This window comes from Ascidia mentula, chromosome 3 (assembly GCF_947561715.1).
Source record: "Ascidia mentula chromosome 3, kaAscMent1.1, whole genome shotgun sequence".
NCBI lineage: Eukaryota > Metazoa > Chordata > Ascidiacea > Phlebobranchia > Ascidiidae > Ascidia > Ascidia mentula.
This window is the reverse complement of record NC_138568.1, coordinates 8570766-8586727: the sequence shown is the minus strand read 5'-3', so window position 1 is coordinate 8586727 and position 15962 is coordinate 8570766. Positions and strand designations below refer to the sequence as shown.

Here is a 15962-nt window from a genome sequence, read left to right as displayed (position 1 = left end):
TGCACAGGGCTTGCCTAGAGCATGCAGGTGAAGGTGATATAAGTTAAAATACCAACCGGCTCCACAATTCCCAGCGAAATGGACTCAAACAAAGGTCATTGTGTGTGACGGCATAGAGGCTGCTTGTGAGCGCAATGGCGGCAGAGACATCTTGACAAAAAGCGAAAATTCAAACACTTTCCGGGCCATAGGATTTCCTATAATTTTGCACAGGGCTTGCCTAGAGCATGCAGGTGAAGGTGATATAAGTTAAAATACCAACCGGCTCCACAATTCCCAGCGAAATGGACTCAAACAAAGGTCATTGTGTGTGACGGCATAGAGGCTGCTTGTGAGCGCAATGGCGGCAGAGACATCTTGACAAAAAGCGAAAATTCAAACACTTTCCGGGCCATAGGATTTCCTATAATTTTGCACAGGGCTTGCCTAGAGCATGCAGGTGAAGGTGATATAAGTTAAAATACCAACCGGCTCCACAATTCCCAGCGAAATGGACTCAAATAAAGGTCATTGTGTGTGACGGCATACAGGCTGCTTGTGAGCGCAATGGCGGCAGAGACATCTTGACATGTAAGCGAAAATTCAAACACTTTCCGGGACATAGGATTTCCTATAATTTTGCACAGGGCCTGCTAGAGAAAGCAGGTGAAGGTGATATAAGTTAAAATACCAACCGGCTCCACAACTCCCAGCAAAATTGTCTGAAAGCAGCTTACTTTTCCTCATCTTTTACCTAGCTTAATACTATCGTTTTGTAGTTGGGTGTGGCGTTGAAGATGTTTAACGTTATGAAATATGTTGTGTTTTCTCCATGTTCCTCATTATCATTTTCATAATGTTTTCAACGTAATTTTGTGTTGTCTGATTGGTCGGAGCAATTGCTCCTCTTTTGCTCCTATTTTAAATTGCCCAATGGACGTCTTTCCTAACCTTTGTTACGTCACAGCAATTACACCGGAAGTTTGTTCAAAATTTTATTAAAGTTCACTTGCTATTTGTTACCTTGGTGAGTAGATGTTTGAAGGTTTTTGATTATTTTGTTCGTGTAGGTGACTATAAGATTGTGTAGAACTTTATATTTGCCTTGGAGAAGCTTACCGCGATGCATACAATGATGGTTTGATTTTTACATAAACTTAGTGAAGAAAGTTTAAAACTATTTTAAGTCTTTTAAAGCAGAATTATTTAAGTTCTTTCCTATCGCATTGAATTAAAATGATACCTTTCATCTGCTAATTGACGTAATTGAAGTATGAGAGATGTAGCTAAGTGTGAAGAGTGGTTAACGACTGGGAGATGCAGTTAAGCACTCTTTAAAACGATGCAATCTGTGCTGACGGGATCTGTTTTATTTAAATTGATAATTTTGCAGAAAACTATACTTGCGAAACGCTCTATAATCATCCATTGCTATCCGAGACATCATCCATATCTGACGACCTCAGTATCCAATACATTTCTCAACAAGCCACGACAGTCCTGTGTTTGAGGAGCAAAGATCAATTGACGATGGGAAGAAGAACGCCGCCCAAGAAATATGAAGTTGGAGTGTCCGGGAAGCAGACATGTTACCTCCTTGCTGAGGGGTCACCACTTCCTTCCGTGTTGTTGGTGACCGATAGCAACGGGAGGAACATTGTCTGCCCCCAGGTGGTATCGGCGATAAGTAAACTTTTTACTTTAAGTGCCATTTCTATTCCAGGGGGAACACTGAACCATGGGGCGGAGGAACTCATGTACGGGAAAAGGTTCGAGTCAGTTGATTTTATCATTCTGGCTCTTGGTACGAACGACCTGGTCTCTCGGCATGCTGATCACCACCATAACAGTATCGGGACTGATTTTCAACAGCTGATCGAGGTGTGCCAACAAACGTACCCGCAGTCCCAGGTTGGTTTATTGTTGTGTAAGCAACGTTAGTTTAGTTGTTAAACACGTAGCAAATAATAGGAATACCGGCCCCAGTATTTTTTGTCTGTTTGCGTAACATAAACGTACTCCCCCTTTTGGTTAGAAATATATTCAATGGTATAAGTCATTTTTTATGATGTTCGTTTAAGATTGTGATGGCTGGAATCTTGAAACAATCTGGTTTTCACAAAGACTGCGTTCCACAAGTCAACCGGGTACTGTGCAACCTTGCTCAGGAGTATGGGCTCAGCTTCTTGGATTTTAACATCTCCAACGATCGAGGGAACTGGAGCGATAAACTCCATCTCTCAGACGCAGGGCTGCGCCACTACATGGACAGTCTTGAAGAACATGTCCATACTCTTCTAGCTGTGGAAGATTCAGTTGGTGAGATAAAAATGACCAAAATAATTTCAATGCAGCATATAATCTAATGGTTTCCCATTTCGCATTGTAATAATTTGCAGTACAAATTACGAAACAAATTTATTTTGGCACAATTCAAACTATTTTCTGTTAAACAGTTCCAACCGTCAACGTCCGTCCAAAAAAAGCAACTCCAAACAACTCTTTCCACTCCAGTCCATCACTCAACGGACGAAGAAAATACAAACCCCTAAGCTGTTTCGGTTCGGTCGTTGACTGCATGCGGCTAAAGAACATGAAGGAAGCCGTTCGTGACTCGTCGGCTAAAGCTGTTGGCTCCCATGGCCGAGTCGACAATGAAGCAAAGAGCAGTGGGACTGCTAAAGCCGTTCGTGACTCGTCGGCTAAAGCTGTTTGCTCCCATGGCCGAGTCGACAATGAAGCAAAGAGCAGTGGGACTGCTAAAGCCGTTCGTGACTCGTCGGCTAAAGCTGTTGGCTCCCTTGGCCGAGTCGACAATGAAGCAAAGAGCAGTGGGACTGCTAAAGCCGTTCGTGACTCGTCGGCTAAAGCTGTTGGCTCCCTTGGCCGAGTCGACAATGAAGCAAAGAGCAGTGGGACTGCTAAAGCCGTTTGTGACTCGTCTACTAAAGCTGTTGGCTCCCATGGCCGATTCGACAATGAAGCAAAGAGCAGTGGGGCTGCTAAAGCCGTTCGTGACTCGTCGGCTAAAGCTGTTGGCTCCCATGGCCGAGTCGACAATGAAGCAAAGAGCAGTGGGGCTGCTAAAGCCGTTCGTGACTCGTCGGCTAAAGCTGTTGGCTCCCTTGGCCGAGTCGCCAATGAAGCAAAGAGCAGTGGGGCTGCTAAAGCCGTTCGTGACTCGTCGGCTAAAGCTGTTGGCTCCCTTGGCCGAGTCGACAATGAAGCAAAGAGCAGTGGGACTGCTAAAGCCGTTCGTGACTCGTCGACTAAAGCTGTTGGCTCCCTTGGCCGAGTCGACAATGAAGCAAAGAGCAGTGGGACTGCTAAAGCCGTTCGTGACTCGTCGACTAAAGCTGTTGGCTCCTATGGCCGAGTCGACAATGAAGCAAAGAGCAGTGGGGCTGCTAAAGCCGTTCGTGACTCGTCGGCTAAAGCTGTTGGCTCCCATGGCCGAGTCGACAATGAAGCAAAGAGCAGTGGGGCTGCTAAAGCCGTTCGTGACTCGTCGGCTAAAGCTGTTGGCTCCCTTGGCCGAGTCGCCAATGAAGCAAAGAGCAGTGGGGCTGCTAAAGCCGTTCGTGACTCGTCGGCTAAAGCTGTTGGCTCCCTTGGCCGAGTCGACAATGAAGCAAAGAGCAGTGGGACTGCTAAAGCCGTTCGTGACTCGTCGACTAAAGCTGTTGGCTCCCATGGCCGAGTCGACAATGAAGCAAAGAGCAGTGGGGCTGCTAAAGCCGTTCGTGACTCGTCGGCTAAAGCTGTTGGCTCCCTTGGCCGAGTCGACAATGAAGCAAAGAGCAGTGGGACTGCTAAAGCCGTTCGTGACTCGTCGACTAAAGCTGTTGGCTCCCTTGGCCGAGTCGACAATGAAGCAAAGAGCAGTGGGACTGCTAAAGCCGTTCGTGACTCGTCGACTAAAGCTGTTGGCTCCCATGGCCGAGTCGACAATGAAGCAAAGAGCAGTGGGGCTGCTAAAGCCGTTCGTGACTCGTCGGCTAAAGCTGTTGGCTCCCATGGCCGAGTCGCCAATGAAGCAAAGAGCAGTGGGGCTGCTAAAGCCGTTCGTGACTCGTCGGCTAAAGCTGTTGGCTCCCTTGGCCGAGTCGCCAATGAAGCAAAGAGCAGTGGGACTGCTAAAGCCGTTCGTGACTCGTCGGCTAAAGCTGTTGGCTCCCTTGGCCGAGTCGACAATGAAGCAAAGAGCAGTGGGACTGCTAAAGCCGTTCGTGACTCGTCGACTAAAGCTGTTGGCTCCCTTGGCCGAGTCGACAATGAAGCAAAGAGCAGTGGGGCTGCTAAAGCCGTTCGTGACTCGTCGACTAAAGCTGTTGGTTCCCATGGCCGAGTCGACAATGAAGCAAAGCGCAGCGGGACTGCTAAAGCCGTTCGTACAACAGGAAAGTTGTTTGGATTTGCGTTCGATGGCTTCAAACGAGGTATTTACACTATCCTCAGTTTTTTTGTGTTCTACCTTTTTTTTATGCAGTACTGTTTGTCTTCGGTTGGTTTTGGATATGTGATTGATTGCGCCTTCAGCTGTTTTTCGTTTATTCCTGGTTTTCGTCGAGTAATTTGGAGAAGCCGGCCTGGTCGAAAGCGATATGCTTGCGTACCTGCTTTATTGTTACCGTTGCGGTTATCTGGACGGTTGGTGCAAACTGGTGGTGGCAAGTATAAAACTCGTGATGGAAAAATTAAAGTAATTTGCCGATATTTGGACTTTTATGGACGTAAACAATTCACAAAAACACTTGGCTTTAATTTTCTGTGCTCTTGCAATTTATGGGAGGGAGTTGAAATTAACAAGCGATTAAAAAAGCTGTTCCAGTTTTGTAAGGCTAATGAAAAAGAAATTAAGAAGTCGTTGGCTCCACGCCGCGGTTCCACCTCCTTAACCACACCACGAAACGAGGAAATCAATTGTTTTGGAGCTGTTCAAGCTCTAGTTAAATGTTTGCATGAATATCCAAGGACGTCAAGGCTGCCAAACAAGGCCGTTAAGGAGGTTTTGAAATGTTGTAAACTTGGTTTGAGCGAAAAAAACAGGTTAAAAGTAAAAAAGTTTTGGGCTTCAAACAGTGAATTTCGCAAAAAAGTTCAAACGGGTTTCAAAAAAACGCATCACTTGGAAATATCCCAAAATTTTTCACCAGCTAGTACGCCTGTACCTGATGAAACTTTATTCTGTGTTTGCAATATGCCCTACGATGGTACATTAATGGTGGAGTGTGAAACGTGTCTGCAGTGGTTTCATCCCAAATGCGTGTTTGACAAATCGTCCGTCGCAGTAACTTTAACGAAAGACCAGTGGAAGTGCTCGAATTTGGTATGTTCTGGCGTTCATCTTGAATCTCAATCTTGCTTTGCACATAGAACACAACAGTGTGAAGTTTCACTAAATGGCGACAATTAACTTTCGCCTAACGATAAAATTCCGAATGCGTCTTCCGCTGACACAACCTGTCGTAGTTTTGATTTTGAGACTTTCGCTGTTGACCTTGAGTTCCCCGTTAAAACTAGTACACCGGTTGCTTCTAGATCTGTAGAGGAAAAGGCATCATGCGTTGCTTCTGAGGAAAACATTGAACTCCACCATAGTGGTTTTGATGGTTTGGATAACAACAGTTTCGGAGACGATATTACGACGATGTTATTTGGAGAAATTGCAGCCGAAAACGATAATGCATGTGTTTATTCTCCTAACAAAGAAACTTGTGATGTAATTAATGAACTTGGTGGAGTAAGTTTGGAAATTCAGCGAAAATTTCATCACAGTGCAAATGTTAATGTTAGTGGCATGTTTATGTTGTCCTTGCAGGAGTGGCAATCCATGGTCGAAAATAGATCTAATCACCATTTTGGTAATGAGTTGTATGTTGATATTGCTGTTGAACAAATTCGAAAGATGTATGCCGGTTGTGTCCCGAATGTGTCAAACAATTATTTGTTAAACTTTGAGGCGATTGCTAAGGATAAAAACTGTAACAAGGAAGGTTGGATAAATTTGTATTGCGCCCATAAAAGATGTGAAGATTGCATGTGTGGCGTTAAGTTTGTTGTAACATTTTGGTCATTTGTAGACAAGGTCGAAGGACGGGTTGAAATATCTGGTAAGCGTAATCATAAACCTGGATGTAGAAAAAGTAGACGCATAAGTGGCTTGTTGAGGGACAAAATTCGCCAAGAGTTGAAAAATCAAACTGCCGTAAATCAGCACAGAAAATTATTCGACAAACTTTGTCCTGAAGAACGTTGGTTAGGCGCCCATACTTATTTTCCATCGAAATCAGTTTTAAATAACATCAAAAGCGAAAACAGCCACGGAAACAAGCACAGTAGATTATGGTTTGTAAATTTGTACGTAAAGCTTTTAGAAATGGAAAAGGATGATATAAAGTTTGTACGTTGCATTCGTTTACATCCTCCTTTGGTAACGATGTACACGAACGCACAATTGAAAACGTTTAACCGAATTTGCGCTGTGGACGTTGTGTATTTTGATGCCACTGGAAGCGTGTTGCGCCGGATGGAAAATTACAAAGACTTTCAAGTTTATACTTTGTTAATTAGAAACCCAAGCAAAGGTTGCACACCGCTTCCAGTTGCAACTTGCGTGACAACGAACCATGACGCAATTTCGATAAGTCACTTTTTGGAAACGTTTCTTTTTGATTGTATCAAAGTCTGTAGTGTGTCCCGCCAGCCAAAACTGCTTATCATTGATGGCTCAATGGCAATGTGGAACGCAGTTTTGAAAGCGTTTTGTAGAGAATCTCGTTTGGAATATTATAACCGTTGTTACCGCATTGCGACAGGAGTTCCAAATTACGGCGACCTAAAAAAAACTGTTGTTCACAATTGTTATAGCCATGCAATGAAAGCAGCGAAGTCGTTGTGCAGCAAACATTGCAAAAGTTCCAAACTGTCAAAAACTTACTTGTTTTGGCTCAATGTTTTTTTTAATTGTGAGACGATTGCAGACTTGGACATTGCTGTGGAAAGTTTTATTGTGTTGACTAACTGCGAAACATCATCCTCATTACTTCAGACACATTTTAATCGGCTAACATCAATGGTAATTTCTGGTAAATTCAGTATCAATATGACTGACGACGACAATGGCGTGAAAGAGGATACGGACTACACTTTTTGTAATAAACATACTGACAAATTACAGGAAAAACAATCTCCATTTTGTTGTCGATACAAACGCAAATTAGATGAATTTTTAAATTCACATGTGTACAAACAAAACGAAACAAAAATAAAAAACAATCTTTATTGCAATCCCAGTTTTTGTGAACGTGTAATTGAAGTGGTTTTAAGTAGAATATGTGCAACATCAAAGATAATGCTTGGGGGTTTGTCACGGCATGTTCACGACGGCAAAACTAGTGACGAGCAGGCGAAAATGTTTTACACTTATTCCACAGACTGTAACGTCATGAAAAGTTGTGTACACCAAACAGTTTTACGCAATAACAAAACCCAAGGAATAATTGAGGAGCATTTCGGTGATTTAAAAACAAATATATTCAATGGAAAAAGAATAGCTCGTATAGACGATTTTGTCTCCAAATATTATGATTCTATTAAAGTTTTACAAAAACTTTTTGCAGATTCCATGTTGAGCTTTCGTGAACAACCGAACAAATCCCCTTTAAAAGCAAATAATATTAAAACCGCCAAACGTACATTGGTTGTGGAGTCAAAGTTCAAAAAGAGGAAAAGAAACAAAACCAGTTTTTACTCATCGGAAATTATGTGTAAACGTGTAAAATTTGAAAACAAAGTATCACTTTCCCCACAACCAATGTTAACACTTAAGTGCACCCCGCCAATGCCATTTTTCTCTGTCTGTCCAAAATTCCATGATAGTTTTATTGACTGTAAAAAAATTGCAGATTTCGTTTGGCATCATATACCTTTTACCCCAACTTCAATTTTTGACACCGCCCTCGTCATGCCCTGTCGTCAGTCAGTTTCGTGGTTAGATTTGTGTTCCCTTTGCAGTAGACCTCGTGGGAAAACTTATTGTGCTTTAACTCAAAACCCGGCGAATACACACAGTGACTTAACAATTGGTTGGTTAACGGACAACGTTGTAGACTGTTATATTTCCAGAACACTCCGTTATTGTAATTTACGTATGACTGGCGCCTTTGGGTTTGTGTCAACTATTACAGCGGGAGAAATTTTGCAGGGCAAACAATTCAAAAACATTCGCAAAGCACTTCATGGCATGTTTCATAACGAACGTTTGTGTGAGCATGTTTTCATTCCAGTTCTTTTTGAAGGGCATTTTGTGATTTTGTGGTTTAAACATTTTGAGAACGAAATGGTTCTTTATGATTCTACAATGACCTTTGTTTGAGTCCATTTCGCTGGGAATTGTGGAGCCGGTTGGTATTTTAACTTATATCACCTTCACCTGCATGCTCTAGGCAAGCCCTGTGCAAAATTATAGGAAATCCTATGGCCCGGAAAGTGTTTGAATTTTCGCTTTTTGTCAAGATGTCTCTTACGCCATTGCGCTCACAAGCAGCCTCTATGCCGTCACACACAATGACCTTTGTTTGAGTCCATTTCGCTGGGAATTGTGGAGCCGGTTGGTATTTTAACTTATATCACCTTCACCTGCATGCTCTAGGCAAGCCCTGTGCAAAATTATAGGAAATCCTATGGCCCGGAAAGTGTTTGAATTTCGCTTTATGTCAAGATGTCTCTGACGCCATTGCGCTCACAAGCAGCCTGTATGCCGTCACACACAATGACCTTTGTTTGAGTCCATTTCGCTGGGAATTGTGGAGCCGGTTGGTATTTTAACTTATATCACCTTCACCTGTATGCTCTAGGCAAGCCTTGTGCAAAATTATAGGAAATCCTATGGCCCGGAAAGTGTTTGAATTTTCGCTTATATGTCAAGATGTCTCTTACGCCATTACGGTTACAAACAGCCTGGTATGCCGTCACACACAATAACCTGTCATTGAATCTATTTCGCTGGGAATTGTGGAGCCGGTTGGTATTTTAACTTATATCACCTTCACCTGTATGCTCTAGGCAAGCCCTGTGCAAAATTATAGGAAATCCTATGGCCCGGAAAGTGTTTGATTTTTCGCTTTTTGTCAAGATGTCTCTGCCGCCATTACGGTTACAAACAGCCTGTATGCCGTCACACACAATAACCTGTCATTGAATCTATTTCGCTGGGAATTGTGGAGCCGGTTGGTATTTTAACTTATATCACCTTCACCTGTATGCTCTAGGCAAGCCCTGTGCAAAATTATAGGAAATCCTATGGCCCGGAAAGTGTTTGAATTTTCGCTTGTATGTGAAGATGTCTCTGCCGCCATTACGGTTACAAACAGCCTGTATGCCGTCACACACAATAACCTGTCATTGAAACTATTTCGCTGGGAATTGTGGAGCCGGTTGGTATTTTAACTTATATCACCTTCACCTGTATGCTCCAGGCAAGCCCTGTGCAAAATTATAGGAAATCCTATGGCCCGGAAAGTGTTTGAATTTTCGCTTATATGTCAAGATGTCTCTTACGCCATTACGGTTACAAACAGCCTGTATGCCGTCACACACAATAACCTGTCATTGAATCTATTTCGCTGGGAATTGTGGAGCCGGTTGGTATTTTAACTTATATCACCTTCACCTGTATGCTCTAGGCAAGCCCTGTGCAAAATTATAGGAAATCCTATGGCCCGGAAAGTGTTTGATTTTTCGCTTTTTGTCAAGATGTCTCTGCCGCCATTACGGTTACAAACAGCCTGTATGCCGTCACACACAATAACCTGTCATTGAATCTATTTCGCTGGGAATTGTGGAGCCGGTTGGTATTTTAACTTATATCACCTTCACCTGTATGCTCTAGGCAAGCCCTGTGCAAAATTATAGGAAATCCTATGGCCCGGAAAGTGTTTGAATTTTCGCTTGTATGTGAAGATGTCTCTGCCGCCATTACGGTTACAAACAGCCTGTATGCCGTCACACACAATAACCTGTCATTGAAACTATTTCGCTGGGAATTGTGGAGCCGGTTGGTATTTTAACTTATATCACCTTCACCTGTATGCTCCAGGCAAGCCCTGTGCAAAATTATAGGAAATCCTATGGCCCGGAAAGTGTTTGAATTTTCGCTTATATGTCAAGATGTCTCTTACGCCATTACGGTTACAAACAGCCTGTATGCCGTCACACACAATAACCTGTCATTGAATCTATTTCGCTGGGAATTGTGGAGCCAGTTGGTATTTTAACTTATATCACCTTCACCTGTATGCTCTAGGCAAGCCCTGTGCAAAATTATAGGAAATCCTATGGCCCGGAAAGTGTTTGAATTTTTGCTTTTTGTCAAGATGTCTCTGCCGCCATTACGGTTACAAACAGCCTGTATGCCGTCACACACAATAACCTGTCATTGAATCTATTTCGCTGGGAATTGTGGAGCCGGTTGGTATTTTAACTTATATCACCTTCACCTGTATGCTCTAGGCAAGCCCTGTGCAAAATTATAGGAAATCCTATGGCCCGGAAAGTGTTTGAATTTTTGCTTTTTGTCAAGATGTCTCTGCCGCCATTACGGTTACAAACAGCCTGTATGCCGTCACACACAATAACCTGTCATTGAATCTATTTCGCTGGGAATTGTGGAGCCGGTTGGTATTTTAACTTATATCACCTTCACCTGCATGCTCTAGCCAAGCCCTGTGCAAAATTATAGGAAATCCTATGGCCCGGAAAGTGTTTGAATTTCGCTTTTTGTCAAGATGTCTCTGACGCCATTGCGCTCACAAGCAGCCTGTATGCCGTCACACACAATGACCTTTGTTTGAGTCCATTTCGCTGGGAATTGTGGAGCCGGTTGGTATTTTAACTTATATCACCTTCACCTGTATGCTCTAGGCAAGCCCTGTGCAAAATTATAGGAAATCCTATGGCCCGGAAAGTGTTTGAATTTTCGTATTTTTGTGAAGATGTCTCTGCCGCCATTACGGTTACAAACAGCCTCTATGCCGTCACACACAATAACCTGTCATTGAATCTATTTCGCTGGGAATTGTGGAGCCGGTTGGTATTTTAACTTATATCACCTTCACCTGCATGCTCTAGCCAAGCCCTGTGCAAAATTATAGGAAATCCTATGGCCCGGAAAGTGTTTGAATTTCGCTTTTTGTCAAGATGTCTCTGACGCCATTGCGCTCACAAGCAGCCTGTATGCCGTCACACAAAATGACCTTTGTTTGAGTCCATTTCGCTGGGAATTGTGGAGCCGGTTGGTATTTTAACTTATATCACCTTCACCTGTATGCTCTAGGCAAGCCCTGTGCAAAATTATAGGAAATCCTATGGCCCGGAAAGTGTTTGATTTTTCGCTTTTTGTCAAGATGTCTCTGCCGCCATTACGGTTACAAACAGCCTGTATGCCGTCACACACAATAACCTGTCATTGAATCTATTTCGCTGGGAATTGTGGAGCCGGTTGGTATTTTTACTTATATCACCTTCACCTGTATGCTCTAGGCAAGCCCTGTGCAAAATTATGGGAAATCCTATGGCCCGGAAAGTGTTTGAATTTTCGCTTGTATGTCAAGATGTCTCTTACGCCATTACGGTTACAAACAGCCTGTATGCCGTCACACACAATAACCTGTCATTGAATCTATTTCGCTGGGAATTGTGGAGCCGGTTGGTATTTTAACTTATATCACCTTCACCTGTATGCTCTAGGCAAGCCCTGTGCAAAATTATAGGAAATCCTATGGCCCGGAAAGTGTTTGAATTTCGCTTCATGTCAAGATGTCTCTGACGCCATTGCGCTCACAAGCAGCCTGTATGCCGTCACACACAATGACCTTTGTTTGAGTCCATTTCGCTGGGAATTGTGGAGCCGGTTGGTATTTTAACTTATATCACCTTCACCTGCATGCTCTAGCCAAGCCCTGTGCAAAATTATAGGAAATCCTATGGCCCGGAAAGTGTTTGAATTTCGCTTTTTGTCAAGATGTCTCTGACGCCATTGCGCTCACAAGCAGCCTGTATGCCGTCACACACAATGACCTTTGTTTGAGTCCATTTCGCTGGGAATTGTGGAGCCGGTTGGTATTTTAACTTAGATCACCTTCACCAGCATGCTCTAGGCAAGCCCTGTGCAAATTCATGGGAAATTCTATGTCCCGGAAAGTGATTGATTTTTGGTTTACATTAACAGTTGCTTTTTGTATGTAAAATTGGTATAGTCTGGTCCATGTTGCTTTCATTTGTAAAATTTTTTAATATTTTATCAATTTTTTGTTTATTTCCTCTGATTGTATTGTTTTTTTTGCGGATTTTTAGTTAGTTACATTTCTGAATCACAAATAAAACATGTTTTGAATTCATAGAAACTTGAATTGAGCTGTATTCACTCATGCGTAAAATAATTTTCGAAGAATTTTTTTTTTATTTCGCCGAAATGACGACGGTCAAACAATGCACACCGGCGTCAGTTTAATTCGGCAGTGAGTGATGGTTGTAGTTGTCGCTTTTCGTGTGTCGCGTTGTCTCTGTCTCTAGTTGCTTTTGAAATATTTTTATTTCTACTTTATTTCTAAAACGCCTTAACCAAAACTCAAAATTGTACCCGTATACTCGTTAAAATCTTATTATGTCAGCTACTATCCAAAATTCATTGTGACATATTTATGGGGATTTTGTTTCTTCTTTTCCCAAAAGAAGCTGGATAACAAACACAAGGCATACGATAAGCCAGAAACGTGAGGGAGTTTAATTGCTGTCAGACCAGCAAATTATGAAGTTATGTAAAGTCCTTGGTGTAAACATGTAAAACACAATTGTCAGGAGCAAAGCAGCTCTGCGTTAATTGAGCGAAAAGGGACTTGTTTTAAGATCAAGACAGAACTTGCTTTCAAACTAAAAAGATTAAAGTGCATGTGACACGGTCATGTTAACCATGCGCAAAATTAAAAGTGTATCAACAAAAATATAAGTTTTTCGGTTCTACGACAACCAAAGTAGAAAATTCGCAGCAGTTCCTGCACGAGTATAACGTCATCTATTACGTCACTCTTCAATTATCTAGCTTTCACTCGATTACGTTCCCAACTGTTTAAATGTAAATTTGATAACTTTTTTATAAAAACCTGTGGCCGTTTCATATTAATTTTTTTCGCCAAGAATTGGTGAAAGTCATGATCATTTCAAATTTGAATTATTTTTTATTTCAAAATATCTATGTCAGGGAATGATAGACCAAGGACAGCGGCCAAAGCGAAAAAAGCAAAACTTGACAAGAACAAGTTTCAAAAAAGAATAACCATGTCGAGCTCAAAACGTTTTATCAAAAAGAAATACCCTTTGTTACAATTTTATGTCAAGGTTCAGGAACAGAAATGAATTAAACTTCGAATATACGCTTCATACTTTATTTCACAATCAGGGCATTATAGCCTTGGATTTCAGTGATTGCTGAGCAATGTAATTTAAAAAAACTTGATTTTTCATTAAATTGACGCCCAGCCCAAAGTGCGAACCATCGAAGCTGTGCACCAACTTAGTGAGTGGGCGATAGTCGAAAAATGGTATCAAATACTGATCGCAGTAATCTCTAATAGCCGGGATATACTTGGAAGTTGCAACATCGTTTTGTCCAAGGTGCAAATAATCGGGCGGTTTTAGCAAACCAATAAGCATTGGCGACATGAAAAATATCTTTGGCCACATAGAAATCGTCGTCACGTTCTTGTCTTTATAGAAATCCTGACGGATTTGAACAGCTGGTCCGAGGTACCTTGTGATGACAGCTTTGGCGTCCATGTTCATGTGCATTCCAACCCCGACCAGAACAAGTGTGCCTTAAAAGGTTACATCAGATATATAAAATGTAAGCAAATAAAAAAATTCACCTTCTTTTCCTTTCAACTCATGCATGAGTTTATGAAACGCCTCAGATTCCAAAAAGCTGTGGAAAACATGGACCTTTGCCGTAAATGTAAGATTTCTTCCTCCACACAGCTTTTCCCTGTACTGCAAATCCTCTATAGAGTTGATGACAGCCCTGCAGTCATCCCAAAAAAAGAATTGTTCTGCCACACACTTAACTTTTTGCTCCTCCGTCATTTTCTGACCCCAAGCTCCCCGCTGGATGTCGTCAGTGAGCAACATCATTAAACCAGCAAACATGTTCCGCATCAGTGAATCCCCAACGAAACGTATGTCGTGATAGGGTGATGATTCGATGACGTCACATGCTTGTTGACCTTCATGTTTGGTCCATGAACATCGTCTGTCTTTTGTGTGCCAGTCGGACAGCTCAGCGTATACATATTTTCGTGTGTCGACACAACTGCCAATTGTGGCATAATGAAACGCTTCTTTGTTACAAGTTATAATCAAGAATTTAGTTTGTCCAAATTAACCAACCTCTCACAATCGCACGTTTCTTGCGACGATTTGGAGCAAATGCCATTTTCGTTGTTGTAACAACATGGTTTCTCGCCACTTTTATCGCACCAACTTCCAACTGCTGGCCATCTGCTGCCTGGAACCTTTGCCTGCAAACTTTGCGAGCAAACAAACTGTAGTGTTGTTCGTACACATCAATATACAATTACATGTTTTCACCAATTCATAATATTTAAAATGAACTTATATCCGAAATGGATTATCATAATAATTAATAACCAACAATACACATTACTTACTTCTTGTAACCACATTTTCCATCATCGCGCCAAAGGTTTTTCAAAATCCCTTTCTCTCGCCAATACATCTGGTGTGTGCTGTCGAAACTAGAGATATTTGCTTCAATTCTTTGTTTCCATTCTCCGACAGTCAAGTTGTGCAGCATATTTTCACATTGCTTCACGTTTAGCTTTGTTTCTTCATTTGAATTTTTCTTAGTGCTGATCTGTCCGTAGAACTTCAAAATGTCAATTACAGTCCAGCCACTGGTTGCTCCTATCCAGAACAGAAATGCAAAGAATAAAAAGATTGACACCCTAAGAATCTGTTTATTCACACGCGGCATGTCTCTGGAGAATAATATACAGAGGATACCATAATTTACGTACAAATATTTTACATGAATCTTTTACATGTGGTAGTGACAGTTGGATCAATCCAGAGTTTTCGATCCAAATAACTTTTTCTGAAACAAGAAACTGTATGTTTGGTTCTCGTGCGGCTTCCTGGTATGTACCCCTGGTTTTGGCAATCTGGACTACTTACTTTTATCGTTTACATTAAAATGGGCGCTTCTAGTTGCAAAATCTATCAGTATTAAGTGTGAATAATGTATTAAAATCCCAACACAGCGATCTTTAGACAGCTCAGATCGATTTATTGAGAGAAAAATATATTTCGCCTAAAACGGCGAATATTAATTTAATGTTATTAATATTAATTTTTATTTATTTTTAGCTTGCGTAACCTTTTTGCGTTAGATTCTTGACTTTTTCCTTTCTGTTTTTACTTTTTGGCAGTTTTGGTAAATGGAGAAACTGATGATGCCGTTTTAGTCGAAATATATTTTTCTCTCAATAAATCGATCTGAGCTGTCTAAAGATCGCTGTGTTGGGATTTTAATACATTATTATTGATACGGTGTGCGATCGACAGCCTGCCAGGGGCCTTTGGTTTTTTGATCCAGTTTTGATTTACTAATCACATATTAAGTGTGAACTAATTTTGTTTTGGTTGCAGCAGTCTGTTTCCATTCTTATCTGCATTTCACCTTACAAAGCTCTACCTTTCGATTGAACATGGCACCTCTTTCGATTGAACATGACACCTCAGAGAAAAAATCTTCTCGGATATTTGTCGTAGACCTACCTGTTCATCCTCTACTGGAGCAATAAATTGGTGTGATTAGTTTATTTCATAGAGCATGACAAGGTTTTCGAAGTTTTTCAACAATGAGGCGACAGTGGCGATCGTAGTCCATGTTTTCGCCATATTGATGACAT

General features: G+C 41.7%; 1 protein-coding gene across 1 annotated transcript; it reads right to left on the bottom strand.

The window, feature by feature from the left end:
• Positions 1 to 13240: 13240 nt before the first annotated feature.
• On the bottom strand, positions 13241 to 15025 carry LOC145895180 (uncharacterized). The gene is made up of 4 exons (XM_082983951.1): positions 14700 to 15025; positions 14419 to 14556; positions 13902 to 14341; positions 13241 to 13850 (listed from the first exon to the last, which is right to left on the bottom strand). Exons 1-4 carry the CDS (start codon positions 15023 to 15025, stop codon positions 13432 to 13434), a joined length of 1323 nt encoding a protein of 440 aa, XP_082840077.1. The 3' UTR covers positions 13241 to 13431.
• Between the last annotated feature and the right edge of the window lie 937 nt (positions 15026 to 15962).